Genomic DNA, 20,034 nt, shown 5'->3' with positions numbered 1-20,034 from the left:
TCTTTGTTGCTGCGCATGGGCTTTCTACAGTTGTGGTGAGTGGGGGCTACTCTTCGTTGCAGTGCAAGGGCTTCTCATTGTGGTGGCTTCTCTTGTTGCGGTTCATGGGCTCTAGGCATGCAGGCTCCAGTAGTTGCACCACGCAGGCTCAGTAGTTGCGGCATGTGAGTGCTAGAACGCGCGGGCTTCAGTAGTTGCGGCACATGGGCTCAGTAGTTGAGGCATGCGGGCTCTAGGCGAGTGGGCTTCAGTAGTTGTGGCACGCGGGCTCAGTAGTTGTGGCTCGTGGGCTCTAAAGCACAGGCTCAGTAGTTGTGGCACATGGACTTAGCTGCTCCGCGGCATGTGGGATCTTCCGGGACCAGGGCTTGAACCCATGTTCCATGCACTGGCAAGCAGATTCTCAACCAATGCGCCACCAGGGAAGTCCCCACAATTCTCTTTTTTTAAAAACTGAAGTATAGTTGCTGTACAATACACATACATTACACATGGACAATATAGTTATTCACAATTTTTAAAGGTTATAGTCCATTTCCAGTTATTATAAAATATTGGCTATATTCCCCATGTTGTATAATATATCCTCGTAGCTTGTTTTATATCTAATAGTCTGTACCTCTTAATCTACCCCTATATTGCCCCTTCCCCCAGAAGGGCACAATTTTACAAGGATAAAGAGAAAAAGATGAGAGTAACCTAATTTTAGAAGCTGAAAATCAGATGGATAAGCTAGATATTACATAAAAAAGTGGAACTAACCTGGCAGATCCAGGAAAATTAAAATCTAAGCCAGCAATGCGGAAAGCTCAGAATCAAGCCCATTCAAAGGCATTCTGAATGGGCACCACCAAGTACCTCTACAGATGGGGTAAACCTGGGGCTCAAAAAGAAAGAGTGAGACTTTTGTACAGTAAAATCTCACTCTCCATATTCTCTGTATTCCATCTATTCCTTTCAAGTACCTGAAGTGTCTAAATTTCATTTCTACATGTAATTCAAAGTTTCACTGAGGTGAGCTGCCCACCACCTTCTGAGGGTCACTCTTCCTCTCCCTGGTCATGAGGGTTATTTTGGTGGAAAAATCAGGAAGCATTTCCTAAAGTGATTCCTTCTTCTAAACCAAGTTCCCAACAACCAATCGCACAGCTGAATTAGCTTCCCCTTACTTGCTAGTGCATCACAGATCCTTGGTAATAAAACGTAAGTCATTGGGACCAGAAACCCTCCTCTGCCAAATGGTCCAGTTCTTGAAATATTTATCTTGGCCACAAGGCCATGCTCAATAGCAGCAGAGCACCACAGATGACACAGCTCTCATGTCAGTAGTGAACAACAGCTAAGATTTACAAATTAATGCTGCTACTGTTCTTAAAGTCGCTTATGGCTGTTACTTGACTGTTAAGTTACATAATGACAGACTGTGTCTTCTTTAATATCTACCTCAGGCAGCTTTTAAGAGTATTACACACACTGTGATATTGAATAGACACTTGACAAAACAAGTTTACCACAACCACACATTCAAATCATTATCTTGCAGAATTTTAATTCAGCGAGAAGGCAACCAATTTCCTATGTATAATAAGGTAAACTTCAGTACCACTTCTAGATTAAAATGAATGCTTACTCTGGAAATTCCCTGGATGCGTAATGGTTAAGACTCAGCACTTACACTGCCGTGGGCCCAGATTCAATCCCTGGTCGGGAAACTAAGATGCCACACAGTGCAGCCAAAAAAAAAAAAAAAAAGAAAGAAAGAAACTAATGCTTACTCTTTTCTGTCATCTCAGTGCTCGTTAGGTCCTCTGTCTTCTTGGAGTAATGTCTTATACTGATGCCAGTAAGCGTACTTAGAAACTGAATTTCTGATTCTAAATGTCCAAGATGACTTCTCAGATCTTTTGACAATTCCCATCCTTCAGAATCTGCTTGGTATGTTTCTCGAAATGATTTTCTAAAAAGCAAATACCACAAATAATTACTTCAATTAAGAAACCACTAATAAGTGTTTCAACTAGTATTTATAAATTTCTTCAAACCATTCCCATTTTATCCTTCTTACTCTCTTCCCATTAAAACTAGTAAGATTTTTCTTAAAGCCAGTAAGATTTTTCTTAAAACCAATGTGGCTACTAACACTGCAATCATTAATCTCAATATAAAACAAACCTAACCAAGTTATAATACCATTTTCCTACATATTAGAAACAGATATAAAATAAATTATAACAGGAGTACTTTGTAAAATTAAAATGTCTGTTTAGGCTGGAATATTTAAAGTGTTCCAACCTAAATGTCTGATATCCCAAGATGCCTCAAACTATTTTAAAAGATATGATGAACCTAAAGACAAAATAAATCATCTAGCTTCAACTTCTAAAACAAGTGAAGTATCACAAAGCATTTTATACTCAGAAAGAGATTCTTGCGAAATTGAAGAGTATAGAGGTAAAAATTCCAAACAAATAACGAATAGCATAATCTCTAAACAACACTGTAATCAGATATTCTGCACTGAAAACATAGCTCTGTTTTCCTTGAAAAAAGTAAAATTTCAGCAAATAATCGCATTAAATGATATTTTATTTTTTGTAATCCTTTATTGCCATCATGCTATCAGCCACATTCTACACTGCTGACTTCCACTATCTTAAACATGCTTTCCTTTCCTTCTGGGGCATGATTATCCTGATTCTCATTTTATATCTTGGGTCTTCCACTGTCCCTGCTTTTTGTCTCCCGTGTTAGAAGAAAACCCTAACACTCTTGCCTCTGCTCTTCTGAATATGCATTCTCTCATTCCAGAAGAATATCTGGTGATTAATCTCAGCTCTTTTATGCCAGTAACTCCTAAAACACACCTTTAATCATCTCTTCTTCCTGCAAGGTAGATTTAACTTGATAAAGCATCAAATGTTTTCTTCTTCAAATTAGTTTTTCCTTCAAATTTCCCTACTCTTGTTAATGATAAAATCTGTCCCCTGCTATAGCAGGTTCCATTTCTTGAGGGTCACCCTTGCTCTATTACTCCTCTCACATCTGGATCTGAGGTCATCTTTTCTGTTCCCCCACATAGCTATCCCTCCTTTTCTAATTCCACTACATTAGCCTATGTTCTTATGACCATATACCATGTCTATAAAGAATAACCTAACTGTATCTTCACACTCATATTTCAAAACTTGTATAAAGCCTGTAGAAATTTTTTAAACTTTGTTTTAATGCTAATTTAAAATATCACTATAAGTATATTCTATGTCATCTGAGAGACTACAACATGCTCTTTTGTATTTGCTTTTTGAAAATTAAATAGATAAAGCTAATGAACAAAAGAACAGAGATAATCTTTATATAAATGAGTTCCTTCCAAGTGAATACTAAACAATGACAGAGCAAACTACGGATGAAAATTTCAAGGTATTTCCAACAGAGCAAACTGATAAGAGAACTAAGTAATCACACTAAAGGACAGATATGCAGAACTCAAGAAAGAACTTGTGGCTGAGAAATGGAAAAATGGGGAGTTATTGTTTACTGGGTACAAAGTTTCTCTGTGGGACAATGAAATCATTTTAGAGATGGATAATGATGTGATGGTTGCATAACAATGTGAACTAAACTATATACTTTAAAAGGGTTAAAATGGTAAGTTTTATGTTATGTATATATTACCACAAAATAAAAAGATAACCTGTATATTCTCATTCATAGCAGTAATTTACTTTGAGCAAAACATCACTGGTCCATTACAATTAATGATGCTATTCTGAATGAATTGGGGATATGGGTTTTATGGTTTTGTAGTTTTATTTATTATTTGCAAATTTGTCTTAGTAGCATATTTTTTTTGCCCAAAATTAGATGTTCACAAGAAGATTTTTTTCTTTAAAAGCAAATCTACACAAGACTTGAGTTTAAAACTCAATGACCTAGGATTCTATGAAGATGGCAGAGTAGGAAGCACCAGGAACCTATCTCTCCAACTAGGAAGCAATTGCCGTGGCGGAATCTGTCTGATATAACTTTTTTGGAACTCTGGAGACTGCTGAAGGCTTGCAACTTCATGGAGAAGGCTTAAACGTACGTTACAGTAAATCGTGGGCTCTTAGCACAGTAGTAGCTACCCACGCCCCCTCCAACAACATGGCAAGCAGCTGTGCACACGTTCTTGGAGCCACCTGCACACAGCTTAGGGGAGCAAGAGTGGGCAAAAAGGACTCTGTCCCCCAAATATTGAGTATCTGTGCTCCAGTTGCTGATTGCGGCTGCTGATCACCGAGAAGCAGACAAAGAGGAGGGTAGTCACTGCTGCAAGCCCCTACCCTCTGGCTGAGGTAGCATTAAGAATATTTAAAGAGCTGTTGCTTTTTGTTTCCCACCATCATTTTTGTCTTTTCTTTTTCAGGAGTCAGACATTAAAGACTAGGACATGAAAAATCAAACTAAATATGTGGGGAAAATTAGAAAATGATTGCACATACCCAAGTAAAAGCTCAGAAAAGACATAATTAGACATTAAGTTTACACTTCAGGCTGATCCTCAGCACACAGACAGCCTACAACAACAACAACAACAAAACAACCTAAAACAATAACAAAAAAGTGCAAACACTGGGGAAGAGGGGAGAGAAATCTGATTTCCAGAGTTACCACATTATTAAATTAAAATGTCCAGTGTTCAACAAAATATCACAAGGCATACAAAAAACAGAAAAGCATGGCCCATTCAAAGAAAAAAAATATTCAAAAGAATCTGTCCCTGAAAAAGACTTAATGGCAGATATATCAGACAAAGACTTTAAAACAGAAGTCTTAAAGATGCTCAAAGAAATAAAGGAAGATGTAGAGAAAGTTAAGAAGACGATTTGTGAACAAAATGGAAACATCAGTATAAAGACAGAAAACCAAAAAAAATTCTGGACCTGAAAAGTACAATAACTAAAATGAAAAATTCACCAGAGGAATTCAAAGGCAGATTTGAGCAGATAGAATAATGAATCAGTGAACTTGAAGATAAGACACTAGAAACGGAGACTGAGGAACAGAAGGAAAAAACACTGAAGAAAAGCAAACAGAGCCTAAGGGACAAGTGGGACACAACCACAAGGACCAGTGTATGCATTGTGGGAGTACCAGTAGGAGAAGCAAGAGGAAAAGGGGAAGAAAGACTATTTGAAGAAATAATGGTAAAGGGCTGCCCTGGGGGGGGGGCGCAGTGGTTAAGAATCCACCTGGCAATGCAGGGGACACAGGTTCGAGCCCTGGTCCGGGAGGATCCTACATGCTGCAGAGCAACTAAGCCCACGTGCCACAACTACTGAGCCTGCGAGCCACAAATACTGAGCCCGCATGGCACAACTACTGAAGCCTGCGCACCTAGAGCCCGTGCTCCGCAACAAGAGAAGCCACTGCAATAAGAAGCCCGTGCACTGCAACAAAGAGTAGCTCCCGCTCGCCACAACTAGAGAAAGCCTGCATGCAGCAACGAAAACTCAAAGCAACCAAAAATTAAAAAAAAAAAAAAAAAAGAAATAATGGTAAAAAGTGTCCCAAACTTGATGAGAGACATGAAGGCTAACATTCAAAAAGCTCAACTAATTCTAAATAAGATGAACTCAAAGAGGGTCACAATGAGACATAATCAAATTTTCAAAAACCAAGGGTAAAGAGAGATTTTGAAAGCAGCAAGAGAAAAGCAAATCATCACATATAATGGATCCTCAATAATATAAGAGCAAATTTCTCATCAGAAGTTTTGGAGGCCAGAAAACAGCGGGCCAATACATTCAAAGTGCTAAATGAAGAAAACCATCAACCAACAATCCTTCTGGCAAAATTTTCTTTCAAAAGTGAGGAAGTGGGACTTCCCTGGTGCTAAGACTCCGAGCTCCCAATGCAGGGGGCCTGGGTTTGATTCCTGGTCAGGGAACTAGATCCCACGTGCTGCAAATAAGAGTTCACATGCTGCAACTAAAGATCCTGTGCTCCGCAACTAAGACCCGGTGCAGCCAAATAAATAAATATTTAAAAAAAAAAAAGTGAGGAAGAAATCAACACATTTTCAAATAAACAAAAGCTGAGGAAGTTTGTTACCACTAGACATGACCTCCAAGAAATGCTCAAGGCAGTCCTGTAAAGTAAAATAAAAGTACACTAGACAATAACATGAAGCCATGTGGAGAAATAAAGATCTCAATAAAATTAGTATATGGGCATATAAAATCTACTAGTATGGTAACAATGGCTTGTAACTGAACTTCTTTTCCTACATGATTTAACATTTTAAAAAATTATTAGTCTGAAGGTACTATAACTTTCATCTGTAACTCCATGTTTTCTATAAAATTTAAGAGTGAATGCATTTAAAAGAATTATTAGTTTATGTTCAGGGGTACAAAAGTATTAAGATGTAATTCTGTGACATAAAAAAACAAAAACAGTGGGGATGGAGCTGTAAGCAGGCAGAATTTTTGTATGTTATTGAAATGAGGTGTGTATAAATTCAAATTAAGAGAGTTGTAACTTTAGCATATTATTTATAATCCCTCTGATAACCACAAAGAAAACAGCTAAAGAATGTTTATCAAAGCAAATGAGAAAGAAATTTAAGCACTTCTCAAAAGACAGAAATGCAGGAAATGAGGGACAAAAGAGCTTAAGGGTACACACAAGAAAAACAAAAAGCAAAATGACAGAAATAAATCTCTCCTTATAAGTACTTATTTAAATGTAAAGGGGTTAAATCCTCCAAACAAAAGACTGAGTTTGGAAGAACTGATAAAACCACAGGCTTCAACCATATGCTGTCTATAAGAGAATCACTTCAGATACAAAGACTAAAAGTGAAAGGATGGAAAACAATACTCCATGCAAAAAGGAACCTGGGGATACTAATATCAAACAAAATAGAGTTTAAGTCAAAAGAGGTTATAAGAGACAAAGAAAAATATATATATATATTAATGAAAGGTTCAATACAGCAAGACATAAAAATTATAAACATTTACAAACCTAATGACAGATATCAAAATACAGTTTTCCTTCAGTATCTGTAGGGTATTGGTTCCTTGACTCACCACAAATACCAAAATCCATGGATGCAGAACCTGTGGATATGAAACCTGCAGATACAGAGCTGACTATATTTCAAAGCAAAAACTGAGACAGTTGAAGGGAGAAATAGTTCTACGTTCAAAGTGGCTACATAAGAGGATGATGAATTCACCCTCCTCCCATAGTCACACCAAATCTACACGTACATATGAAACAATTTTCTCTGAAAGAAACCCAAAAACTAGCTGAGCAGCTCCTACACATCAGGCAAATGAGAAAAAGCCTATGTTGAAATGGATAGTAGAGGCTGAGACACAATCCACATAAAAGCCACCTGTTGCACGGCAACCCACAATCAAGAGGGACTAACAACCCTGACCTGCTCCCTGAGGAGTGAAAGGTGTGAACAGCACAGCTGGCACCCCAAATTTTAAGACCAGCACCTGAGAGGCCCTAAAATAAGCCCCTAAAATATCTAGCTTTGAAAGCCAACAAGCCTTGGGTCCATGAGATTCACAAGGCTAAAGGGCAGCAGTCTCCAACCTTTTTGGCACCAGAGACCAGTTTCATGGAAGACAATTTTTTCACAGACCGGGGCGGGGATGGTTTCGGGAGGATTCAAGCACATTACATTTATTGTGCACTTTATTTCTATTATTATTACATTGTAATATGTAATGAAATAATTATACAACTTACCATAATGCTCATACGAGGTAGAGCTCAGGCGGTAATGTGACCTGTGGGGAGCAGCTGTAAATACAGATGAAGCTTCACTCACTCTGCCGCCACTCACCTCCTGCTGTGCAGCCCGGTTCCTAACAGGTCACAGACCGGTAGTGGTCCGTGGCCCAGGGGTTGGGGATCCCCACTATAGGGAACCGAGAAACAGTTCTTAAAGGGCTCATGCATGCAGACTCACCTACCCCGGAACCCAGCACAGAGGCAGCCAACAAAAAAGCAACCAGTGTTTCTGTTTAAGAGGCCTACTTCCTTACCTTAAAGCTTTGGCCTGAAGACTTCTAATTTAACATCATACAAGAGCCTACTTAAATACCTCCAAAGAAAGAGGCCAGAGCATCATCTTTGTACTCTCTCTGTCTTACTCCATATCACCAGTATCTCCTGGAAAGGAGTTTGTGCATTCTTTGGAACCCTGATTTTTATGGCTGCTGCCCAGTTGTACACCTCTTATTCACTGGGCTCTGGCAGTCAACAGAACTTACAGCAGAACTTATTGTGGGTCCCGTAGCACTGTAACAAAAGGAGAAATAGTTCTTAAATGACTAATGGCCCCAGGGCACAGTGGAGATATAGCAGACTAAAATGCAGGCCTAATCTTACTGTGAAAGAGACAAATAAGCTTGTCTTCAGAACTGGAACCTGAGTGGCAGGCTTATCATTAAACACACATTCAGGGCCCAATTACAATCCTCTGCAGAGACTGAGGAGGCCAGAGGATGCTACCCTTCATGGTTTCCATCTGACCAGGCCCCAAGTCATCAGTGTCTCCAAGACAGGGGCTTGTGCACCCCAACTGTTGTGAATGCTGCCCAGAGGACACATCCCTTTATAGCCTGGCTCTGGTGGCCAGCAGGGCTTATGTTCACGATTTCAAAAGAAAAGTAACAAACAAAGAAACACTTCTTACCTGGCTATTACCAGGGCTCAGGGCAGAGGGAGCAGTCTTCCCTCGAGGTATATTTGTGTACTTTAAAAGCTCCTCCCTGGGGGCTTCCCTGGTGGCGCAGTGGTTGAGAGTCCGCCTGCCGATGCAGGGGACATGGGTTTGTGCCCCGGTCCGGGAGGATCCCACATGCCGCGGAGCGGCTGGGCCCGTGAGCCATGGCTGCTGAGCCTGCGCGTCCGGAGCCTGTGCTCCGCAACGGGAGAGGCCACAACAGTGAGAGGCCCACGTACCGCAAAAAAAAAAAAAAAAAAAAAAGCTCCTCCCTGAGCTTCTTCTTGCCAATCAGCCTGAATCTACCTGCTGACTGAGAACCTCCCCTTTGCGACACTGACAAGTCTTGAGGTACCCTCAACTACTGGGAGCAGCTAAGAATAAATAGGCTGCTTGGACAACACCAAGGTTTGAGAGAAAACCAAGACAGAGTTGAACAATAAAGTTCATCTACTACACGAGGTCACTCTTCCAAGACTGCAAGAGAGGGCTGTTTTATCTAATACATAGAAACAAACACAGAGAGTCAAGGAAATGAAGAAACACAGGAATATGTTCCAAATGAAAGGACAAGATAAAGCCTCAAGAAAATACCTTAATCAAATGGAGGTAAGTGATTTACCTTATAAGAAGTTCAAAATAATGATCATAAAGATGTTCACAGAGCTCAGGAGAACAATGGATAAACAAAATGAGAATTTCAACAAAGAGAGAGAAACTATAGGAAAATACCAGGTAGGGGTCATAGACCTGAAGACTACAATAACTGAACTGAAAAATTCAATAGAGGGGTTCAACATCAGACTAGATGAAGCAGTAAAAAGGATCAGTGAACTTGAAATTATGGCAATGTAAGTTATCCAATCAGAACAGCAAAATGGAAAAAGAATGAAAAAGAAAATAAGCTAAAATAGCTTAAAAGACTTATGGGGCAACAACAAATGGACCAGCTTTCAAATTATAGGGGTCCTTGAAGGAGAGGAGAGAAAGGGGCAGAAAACTTATTTGAAGAAATAATTGCAGGAAACTTTCCTAACCTGGGAAAAGAAACAGGCATCAGATCTAGGAAGCATAGAGAGTACCAAATAAGAGGAACCTAAAGAGACCCACATCAGACACATTAAAATTAAAATATCAAAAGTTAAAGACAAGGAGAGAATCTTAAAAGCAGCAAGGGAAAAACAACTTGTTATGTACCAGGGAACCCCAAAAGACTATCAAAGTTTTCAGCAGAAACTCTGCAGGCCAGAAGGAAGTGGCATGATATATCCAAAGGCTGACAGATAAAAACTGCCAACCAATAATACCCTACTGGCAGAGTGGTCCTTCAGAATTAAAGCAAAGATAGTCTTCCAGACAACCAAAAGCTAAAGGAGTTCATCACCACCAGATAGGCCCTACAAGAAATGTTAAAAGAACTTCTCTGACACAAAAGGTCAATATGTAGAAGCAGGAAACAAGAAAGTATAGTTCTCACTGGTAAAGGTGAATATATAGAAGAATTCAGAATAATCTAATGGTGCAAAGGTGGTAGGTTAATCACCTAAAAGCTAATATGAAGGTTGAAAAACAAAAGTAGTAAAAACAACGATAAATACAACAATTTGTTATGGTATACACAATATAAGAAGACCTAAATTGTGACATCAAAAACATAAAACATTGGGGGAGGGAGTAAAAATGCAGAGATTTAGAATGTGTTAGAACTTAAGTTATTGTCAACTTAAAACAGATGTTATAAACATGTTTTATGTAACCCTCATGGTACCCACAGAGCAAAAAGCTACAGTAGACACAAAAAAGATAAAAAGGAATCTAAGCATACCACTATAGAAAATCACTGAATCACAAAAGGAGAGAGCTAGAGATGAAGAAAGGAGCAATGGAATTACAAAACTTCCAGAAAAGAAAATGGCAATAAGCACACACCTATCATAAATTACTTTAAATACAAATGGACTAAATTCTTCAATCAAAAAGCACAGAGTGGCTGACTAGATTTAAAAACCAACAAAAGACCCATCATGCTGCTTACAAGATACTCACTTCAGATGTAAGGACATACACACTGAAAGTGAAGGGATGGAAAAAGATATTCCATCCAAATGGAAACTAAAAGGAAGCTAAAGTAGCATATTTACATCAGAAAAAAAAAGGCTTTAAGACAAAGTTGTAATAAGAGACAAAGGTGGTCATTATATAATCATAAAGGAGTTAATCCAACAAGAGGACACAGTGGTAAATATTTATGCACCCAATATAGGAGCACCTAAATATATAAAACAATATTAACAGACCTTAAAGAGAGAAATAGACAGCAATACAATAGTAGGGGATTTTAGCACACCACTTACATCGACATGTAGATCATCCAAAGAGAAAATCAATAAAGAAACATTGGTCTTAAATGACACATTTAGATCTTAAGAACTTAACAGACATATACAGAATATTCCACTCAAAAGAAAGACTACACATTCTTCCCAAGCACACAAGGAACATTCTCCAGGATAAGCCATATGTCAAGCCACAAAACGAGTCTTAATAAATTTAAGAAGACTGAAATTATATCAAGCATCTTTTCCAACCACAATGATATTATACTAGAAATAAATTACAAGAAAACTAGAAAATTCACAAATATATGGAGATTAAACAACATCCTACTGAATGACTGAATGAGTCAAAAGAAAAATCAAAAGAGAAGTAAAAAAGTACCATAAGACAAATGAAAACAGAAATAAAACACACCAAACTGTGGGCTGTAGCAAAAGTCATTCTCAGAGGGAAGTTCATAGCAATAAAAAGCAGTAACAAAACATCTCAAATAAAAAACAAATGAAGCCCAAAGTTAGTAGAGGGAAATATCAAAGATCAGAGAAGGAAAAGAATGAAATACAGCCTAAAAAGGGGATAGAAAAGATCAAGGAAACCAAGAGCTGGTTAGTCAAAAAGTAAAAAAATAGACAAAACTTTAGCTAGAATAATCAAAAAGAGAGAGAGAGAGAGAGAGAGAAAGAGAGAAGACACAAATAAAATCAAAATGAAAGAAGAGACATTACAACTGACACCACAGAAACACAAACGAAACCACTCACGTCATAACAAAGTATGAAAAATTATATGCCAACAAACTGGACAATCCAGATAAAACAGAAAAACTTCTAGAAACATAGAACAAGACTGAATCATGAAGAAACAGAAAAACTGAGCAGACAATTAATAATAAGGAAATTGAATTAGTGTTTAAAATCCTACCTACAAATAAAAGTCCAGGACCAGATGGCTTCACTAGTGAATTCTACCAAATATTTAAAGAAGCAAACCAATCCTTCTCAAACTCTTCCAAAAAACAGAAGAGAGGGAAAACTTACAAAATCATTTTATGAGGCCTTTACCCTGATACCAAACTCAGACATGAACACTACAAGAAAAGAAAATTATAAGGCCAATATCCCTGATGAACATAAACATAAGTCCTCAACAAACCATTAACAAAGCTAATTCAGCAATACGTTAAGCAACATACACCAGGAACAACTGGGATTTAGTCCAGGAATGCAAGAATGGTTCAAATCTGCAAATCAGTCTGATACACCCCATTAACAGAATGAAGGATAAAAACCATGTGATCATCTCAATAGATGCAGAAAAATGTCTGACAAAATTCAACATCCATTTATGATCAAAATTCTTAACAAAGTGGGTATAGAGGAAATTTACCTCAAAATAATAAAGGCCACATGACAAGTCCACAGCTAACACACTGAACAGTGAAAAGCAGAAAGTTTTTCCTCTGAGTTCAGGAACAAGACAAAGGATGCTCACTTTCACCACACTTATTCAACATAGTAATGGCAGTCCTAGCCAGAACAGGTAGACAAGAAAAAGAAATAAAAGGCACTCAAATCAGAAAGGAAGAAGTAACACTAAGTATTTGCAGATGACATGATATTATTTAGAGAAAACCCCAAAGACTCTACCGTAAAACTGTTAAAACTAGGAAACAAACTAGTAAAGTTGCAGGATACAAAACCAATACAAAAATCTGTTGTGTTTCTATACACTAATAACAAACTATCAGAAAAAGAAAATAAGAAACCAATCCCATATATAACTGCATCAAAAAGAATTAAATACCTAGGAATAAATTTAACAAAGGAGGTAAAAGACCTATACACTGAAAATTATAAGACACTGAAAAAAGAAACTGACAAAATACTAATATTTGAAAAGATATTCCATACTCATGGATAAGAAGAATATTGTTTAAATGTCCATACTACCCAATGCAATCACCAGATTCAATACAATTTCTAACAAAATTCCAATAGCATTTTTCACAGAAATAGGAAAAACTCCTACTGTTTGTATGGAACCACAAAAGACCTGGAATAGCTAAAGAATTCTTGAGAAAGAACAATCCTGGAGGCATCAAAAGTCTTGATTTCAAACTAGATTACAAAGCTATAGTAACGAAAGCAATATAGTATTGGCATAAAACAGACACATAGATCAACAGAAGAGAAAAAAAAGCCCAGAAATAAACCCATTCATATATGGTCAATTAATTTATGACAAAGAAGCCAAGAATACACAATGGGGAAAGGACAGTTTCTTCAATAAATGGGTTGGGAAAACTGGACAGCCAGAAGAAAAAGGAAGAAGGAACCACTATCTTACACCATACACAAAAGTTAACTTAAAATGGATTAAAGACCTGAAACTATAAAAATCCTAGAAGAAAACATAAGCAGTGAGCTCCTTGACATTGGTCCTGTCAATAATTTTTTGGATTTGCCACGAAAAAGTTAGGCCAGAAAAGCAAAAATAAACAACAAGTAGAAGTACATCAAATTAAAAAGCTTCTAGACAGCAAAGGAAACCATCAACAAAGTGAAAAGGAAACCTATGGAATGTAAGAAAATATGTGCAACTTATTTATCCCCTAAGGAGTCAATATCCAAAATGTATAAGGAACTCATACAACTGAATAGCAAAAATCCACATACAATCTAAAATGAGCAAAGGATTTCAACAGACATTTTTCCAAAGAAGACATACAGAAGGCCATGAGGTACATGAAAAGGTGCTCAGCATCACTAATCATCAGGGAAATACAAATCAAAACAATAAAAAGACATAACCTCACACTTCTTAGAACGGTTATTATCAAAAATGCAAGAAACAACAGGTGTTGGTGAGGATGTGGAGAAATAAGAATACTTGTGCACTGTTGGTGGCAATTTAAATTTATGCAGCCACTACTGAAAACAGTATGGAGGGTCCTCAGAAAGTGAAAAATAGAACTACCAGGGAAATTGACAGTAACACAATAATAGTAGAAGACTTAAACACCCCACTTTCACCAACGGACAGGTCACCCAAAGTGAAAATAAAAAAGGAAACACAAGCTTTAAATGACACACTAAACAAGAGGGACTTCACTGATATTTATAGGACATTCCGTTCAAAAACAACAGAATACAATTTCTTCTCAAGTGCTCATGGAACATTCTCCAGGATAGACCATATCTTGGATCACAAATCAAGCCTTGGTAAACTAAAGAAAACTGAAATCATAACAAGTATCTTTTCCGACCACAATGCTATGAAACTAGACATCAATTACAGGAAAAAACTGTAAAAAATACAAACACATGGAGGCTAAACAATACACTACTAAATAACCAAGAGATCACTGAGGAAATCAAAAAATACCTAGAACAAATAACAATGAAAACACAACGACCCAAAACTTATGGGATGCAGCAAAAGCAGTTCTAAGAGGGAAGTTTACAAAAATACAATCCTACCTCAAGAAACAAGAAAAATCTCAAATAAACAACCTAAACTTACACCTAAAGCAATTAGAAAAAGAAGAACAAAAAAACCCCAAAGTTAGCAGAAGGAAAGAAATTATAAAGATCAGATCAGAAATAAATGAAAAACAAATGAAAGAAACAATAGCAAAGATCAATAAAACTAAAAGCTGGTTCCTTGAGAAGATAAACAAAATTGATAAACCATTAGCCAGACTCATCAAGAAAAAGAGGGAGAGGACTCAAATCAATAGAATTACAAATGAAAAAGGAGAAGTAACAACTGACACTGCAGAAATACAAAGATCATGAGTGATTACTACAAGCAACTCTATGCCAATAAAATGGACAACCTGGAAGAAATGGACAAATTTTAGAAATGCACAACCTGCCAAGACTGAATCAGGAAGAAATAAAAAATATGAACAGATGAATCACAAGCACTGAAATTGAAACTGTGATTAAAAATCTTCCAACAAACAAAAGCCCAGGACCAGATGGCTTCACAGGCGAATTCTATCAAACATTTAGGGAAGAGCTGACACCTATCCTTCTCAAACTCTTCCAAAATATAGCAGAGGGAGGAACACTCCCAAACTCATTCTATGAGGCCACCATCACCCTGATACCAAAACCAGAAAAGGATGTCAGAAAGAAAGAAAACTACAGGCCAATATCACTGATGAACATAGATGCAAAAATCCTCAACAGAATACTAGCAAACAGAATCCAACAGCACATTAAAAGGATCATACACCATGATCAAGTGGGGTTTATTCCAGGAATGCAAGGATTCTTCAATATACGCAAATCAATCAATGTGATACACCATATTAACAAACTGAAAGAGAAAAACCATATGGTCATCTCAATATATGCAGAGAAAGCTTTTGACAAAATTCAACACCCATTTATAATAAAAACCCTCCAGAAAGTAGGCATAGAGGGTACTTTCCTCAACATAATAAAGGCCATATATGACAAACCCACAGCCAACATCGTCCTCAATGGTGAAAAACTGAAAGTATTTCCACTAAGATCAGGAACAAGACAAGGTTGCCCACTCTCACCACTCTTATTCAACATAGTTTTGGAAGTTTTAGCCACAGCAATCAGAGAAGAAAAGGAAATAAAAGGAATCCGAATAGGAAAAGAAGAAGTAAAGCTGTCACTGTTTGCAGATGACATGATACTATACATAGAGAAGCCTAAAGATGCTACCAGAAAACTACTAGAGCTAATCAGTGAATTTGGTAAAGTAGCAGGATACAAAATTAATGCACAGAAATCTCTGGCATTCCTATACACTAATGATGAAAAATCTGAAAGTGAAATCAAGAAAACACTCCCATTTACCATTGCAACAAAAAGAATAAAATATCTAGGAATAAACCTACCTAAGGAGACAAAAGACCTGTATGCACAAAATTATAAGACACTGATGAAAGAAATTAAAGATGATACAAATAGATGGAGAGATATACCATGTTCTTGGATTGGAAGAATCAACATTGTGAAAATGACTCTACTACCCACAGCAATCTACAGATTCAATGCAATCCCTATCAAACTACCACTGGCATTTTTCACACAACTAGAACAAAAAATTTCACAATTTGTATGGAAACACAAAAGACCCCGAATAGCCAATGCAATCTTGAGAACGAAAAATGGAGCGGGAGGAATCAGACTCCCTGACTTCAGACAATACTACAAAGCTACAGTAATCAAGACAGTATGGTACTGGCACAAAAACAGAAAGATAGATCAATGGAACAGGATAGAAAGCCCAGAGATAAACCCATGCACATATGGTCACCTTATCTTTGATAAAGGGAGCAGGAATGTACAGTGGAGAAAGGACAATCTGTTCAATAAGTGGTGCTGGGAAAACTGGACAGGTACATGTAAAAGTATGACATTAGAACATTCCCTAACACCATACACAAAAATAAGCTCAAAATGGATTAAAGACCTAAATGTAAGGCCAGACACTATCAAACTCTTAGAGGAAAGCATAGGCAGAACACTCTATGACTTAAATCACAGCAAGATCCTTTGTGACCCACATCCTAGAGAAATGGAAATAAAAACAAAAATAAACAAATGGGACCTAATGAAAGTTAAAACTTTTGCACAGCAAAGGAAACCATAAACAAGACCAAAAGACAACCTTCAGAATGGGAGAAAATATTTGCAAATGAAGCAACTGACAAAGGATCCATCTCCAAAATTTACAAGCAGCTCATGCAGCTCAATAACAAAAAAACAACCCAATCCAAAAATGGGCAGAAGAGCTAAATAGACATTTCTCCAAAGAAGATATACATATTGCCAACAAACACATGAAAGAATGCTCAACGTCATTAATTATTAGAGAAATGCAAATCAAAGCTACAATGAGATATCATCTCACACCGGTCAGAATGGCCATCATCAAAAAATCTAGAAACAATAAATGCTGGAGAGAGTGTGGAGAAAAGGGAACACTCTTGCACTGCTGGTGGGAATGGGAATTGGTACAGCCACTATGGAGAACAGTATGGAGGTTCCTTAAAAAACTACAAATAGAACTACCATATGACCCAGCAATCCCACTACTGGGCATAAACCCTGAGAAAACCATAATTCAAAAACAGTCATGTACCAAAATGTTCATTGCAGCTCTATTTACAATAGCCAGGAGATGGAAACAACCTAAGTGCCCATCATCAGATGAATGGATAAAGAAGATGTGGCACATATATACAATGGAATATTACTCAGCCATAAAAAGAAACAAAATTGAGTTATTTGTAGTGAGGTGGATGGACCTAGAGTCTTTCATACAGAGTGAAGTAAGTCAGAAAGGGAAAGACAAATACCGTATGCTAACACATATATATGGAATCTAAGAAAAAAAAATGTCGTGAAGAACCTAGTGGTAAGACAGGAATAAAGACAGAGACCTACTAGACAATGGACTTGAGGATATGGGGAGGGGGAAGGGTAAGCTGTGACAAAGTGAGAGAGTGTCATGGACATATATACACTACCAAACATAAAATAGATAGCTAGTGGGAAGAAGCCGCATAGCACAGGGAGATCAGCTCGGTGCTTTGTGACCACCTAGAGGGGTGGGATAGGGAGGGTGGGAGGGAGGGAGACACAAGAGGGAAGAGATATGGGAACATATGTATATGTATAACTGATTCACTTTGTTATAAAGCAGAAACTAACACACCATTGTAAAGCAATTATACTCCAATAAAGATGTAAAAAAATGTAACAAATTAAAAAAAAAACTATATTAAATCCAAACACCTTGGACTCTTTCGACTTTCTCAACTTTATCATTGAGGAGACTTAGGTTACATGGATACTCTACATACTATCCTGACCCTTACTGTGGCCAAAAATAAGCTCAAAATGGATTAAAGACCTAAATGTAAGGCCAGATTTCCTTACTGGCCCCCTTATTGCGGCCAGTAAGGAAATCATCTTTCATCATGGTGCTTACTCAAACTTTCTGAAATGCATAAAATCATCAACGGTCTAGTTAAAAAGCAGATTCCGACTCAGTAGGTCAGGATTGGGCTGAAATCTGTATTTCTGTTCAACCCAAGTGATGCTAAACCTTCCAATCTGTGGAGCAGCCCTGGAGTAGCAAGCATTCTGATACATTTACACACTCACTTGCAGAGGAACATATTTGTTCCCTGTTCACCTACTTCCCTCTCCCTTTTACTAGTTACAGCTTCCTCTACCTTCATGATCCCTTCCAACATGCCTGCAAACATTTTCTTTAGAACTCCTCCTTCCCAATTTCAACCAATTCTTGTCCAGTTAGTTCAGGAAAATCTTATTCTCTCTGCATCTATGTCAAATTAGAATTGACTAAAAAATGAAGACAGTTTCTGCTTTTCAAGCAGCTTGCAAGCTTGAGACAACAGGTACATAATTAACTGTCATGGATCCCTTCTCTCCTTTTCCAGTAAGCAAAGTGCCTGGGCTTTGAAGTTTGATTTTTGGGTTCCAATCCAGCTCTAACACTTACCTTCTCTGAGACTTCAGGCAAGCAACTTAATTTCTCTGAGCCTCAGTTTCCTAACTCTAAAACGGTGTTAACAACAGCACCTAACTCAGAGGATTGTCGTAGGTATTAAAAAGAGATGATGCACATAAAGACGTTTGCATCTCTCAGTCTAGCACTTAGTAAGTAATTAACAGACCATGCCTAGTAACATTGGTAGTAACAAAGACGTCATGATGCCATCCCTCTATGGTAGACGGCACTCTTCAGTTATTTCTATTAGTGCATATGGCTCTGTTCGCCTTTAAACAGGGAGTTCCCCCACTTGCTTTACAGGGATGCTTCCCCTCCTGCCAGTATTGTCAGTATATGACAATCACCTTCGCAGCTTCTGCCAAATTCTCCTATAGACTACATTGCCTACTCTTCTTTATATCAACTTATTCTTTTACCTAAATTATTTCTCAAGGGAAATTTCGTATCACTACCGTAAGCGAAAAATCAGTATCACTTGCCACAGTTAGGTGACTCATAAAAACAAATACCATGAAACCAGAGTTTTTAAATTCCAACTAGATACTGCTGCCCACTAAAGGCAAGATTGCTAAGGAGATAAGCAAGACTTTCACCTTGATAGTTACGAGCATGGGAAGAGAACACCTTGAAATGAAATGAAACACCTTAAATGAAAACACCTTCCCCATGAGTGTGATTAAATCAGTTAATATATGGTAATATGTTTACAACGGGGTCCACGCGTGTACTCATCACTCTCAGCCCTGTTGGAAGAGACAGATAACGAGTTCCCGCCCACGTCTGGTGCTCGGGAAAAGTCTGTGGGGAGGTCCGGGGCGCCTGGAGTAGAGATCTTCACCCTTCCCACTGGGCCTGAGGAAGGCCACGTACCGAACTCGGGAGGTGTCTTCCCCGGGCGCCGGCGGCTCCACGCACGCCCGCCTCAAAGCGGTGATCTCGGCTTCCAAAGCGCGAGCCTCAACCAGCTGGGAATCCATAGGGCCGCGCTGACGGGAAGCTGCCTAACAGAAGCGCGCCACGTCCTGCTCTTCAAGCCTCGCGCGCTGCTGGCGTGAACCATCCCGGAACTCGGCGGGGGAGGCAGGGGAATGACGCGCGATTGTCGAGCTTATAACCCGCGCTCGCAAGCATCCCAGGCTCATTGCCATCCCTGCTTACTTTTCCACAGCCGTCCCCCAGCAGTCCCTACGCTTCAAGAGAGTTGACTCCCTCGAACCCAAAGCCCGAGGGCATACCTACCCACCCCGACCTGGTGCCGCCTTGGAGCAACCAGGACGAATGTATCACATTAGAGGAGGTTCCGGGAGCACTTAAGGGGGGAGTCTCTTTATTTTTCTTCCCCTCCCTCACTTCCGCCGACCATATCCAGGAGAACACAAGGTGATAACCCTCTTAAGTATGAAGTAGGGAATTTTAGTTTGGGGTCT

General features: G+C 38.4%; 1 protein-coding gene across 4 annotated transcripts in view; it reads right to left on the bottom strand.

Annotated features, from left to right (window-relative positions):
- CENPP (centromere protein P) overlaps nt 1-19,869 on the bottom strand; it is a 222,833-nt gene extending 202,964 nt beyond the window's left edge. For 2 of the 4 annotated variants that reach the window (XR_003431075.1, XM_027098335.1), the window contains exons 1-2: nt 19,478-19,869; nt 1,776-1,957 (exon numbers count right to left, since the gene is read on the bottom strand). Coding sequence is in view for 3 of the 4 variants with exons in the window: in XM_027098335.1 (XP_026954136.1) it covers nt 1,776-1,957; nt 19,478-19,584 (289 nt within the window). In the remaining variant the exon portion in view is untranslated. The remainder of the gene's footprint in view (nt 1-1,775; nt 1,958-19,477) is intronic. The other 2 variants (XM_027098333.1, XM_027098334.1) reach the window with 2 other exon arrangements.
- Between the last annotated feature and the right edge of the window lie 165 nt (nt 19,870-20,034).

This window comes from Aethalodelphis obliquidens, unplaced genomic scaffold, assembly GCF_003676395.1.
Source record: "Aethalodelphis obliquidens isolate GAN/ISIS:26980383/991018 unplaced genomic scaffold, ASM367639v1 scaffold122, whole genome shotgun sequence".
Taxonomy (NCBI): Eukaryota; Metazoa; Chordata; class Mammalia; order Artiodactyla; family Delphinidae; genus Aethalodelphis; species Aethalodelphis obliquidens.
The sequence above is the reverse complement of the archived record's forward strand: the minus strand, read 5'-3'. Positions and strand labels throughout refer to the sequence as shown.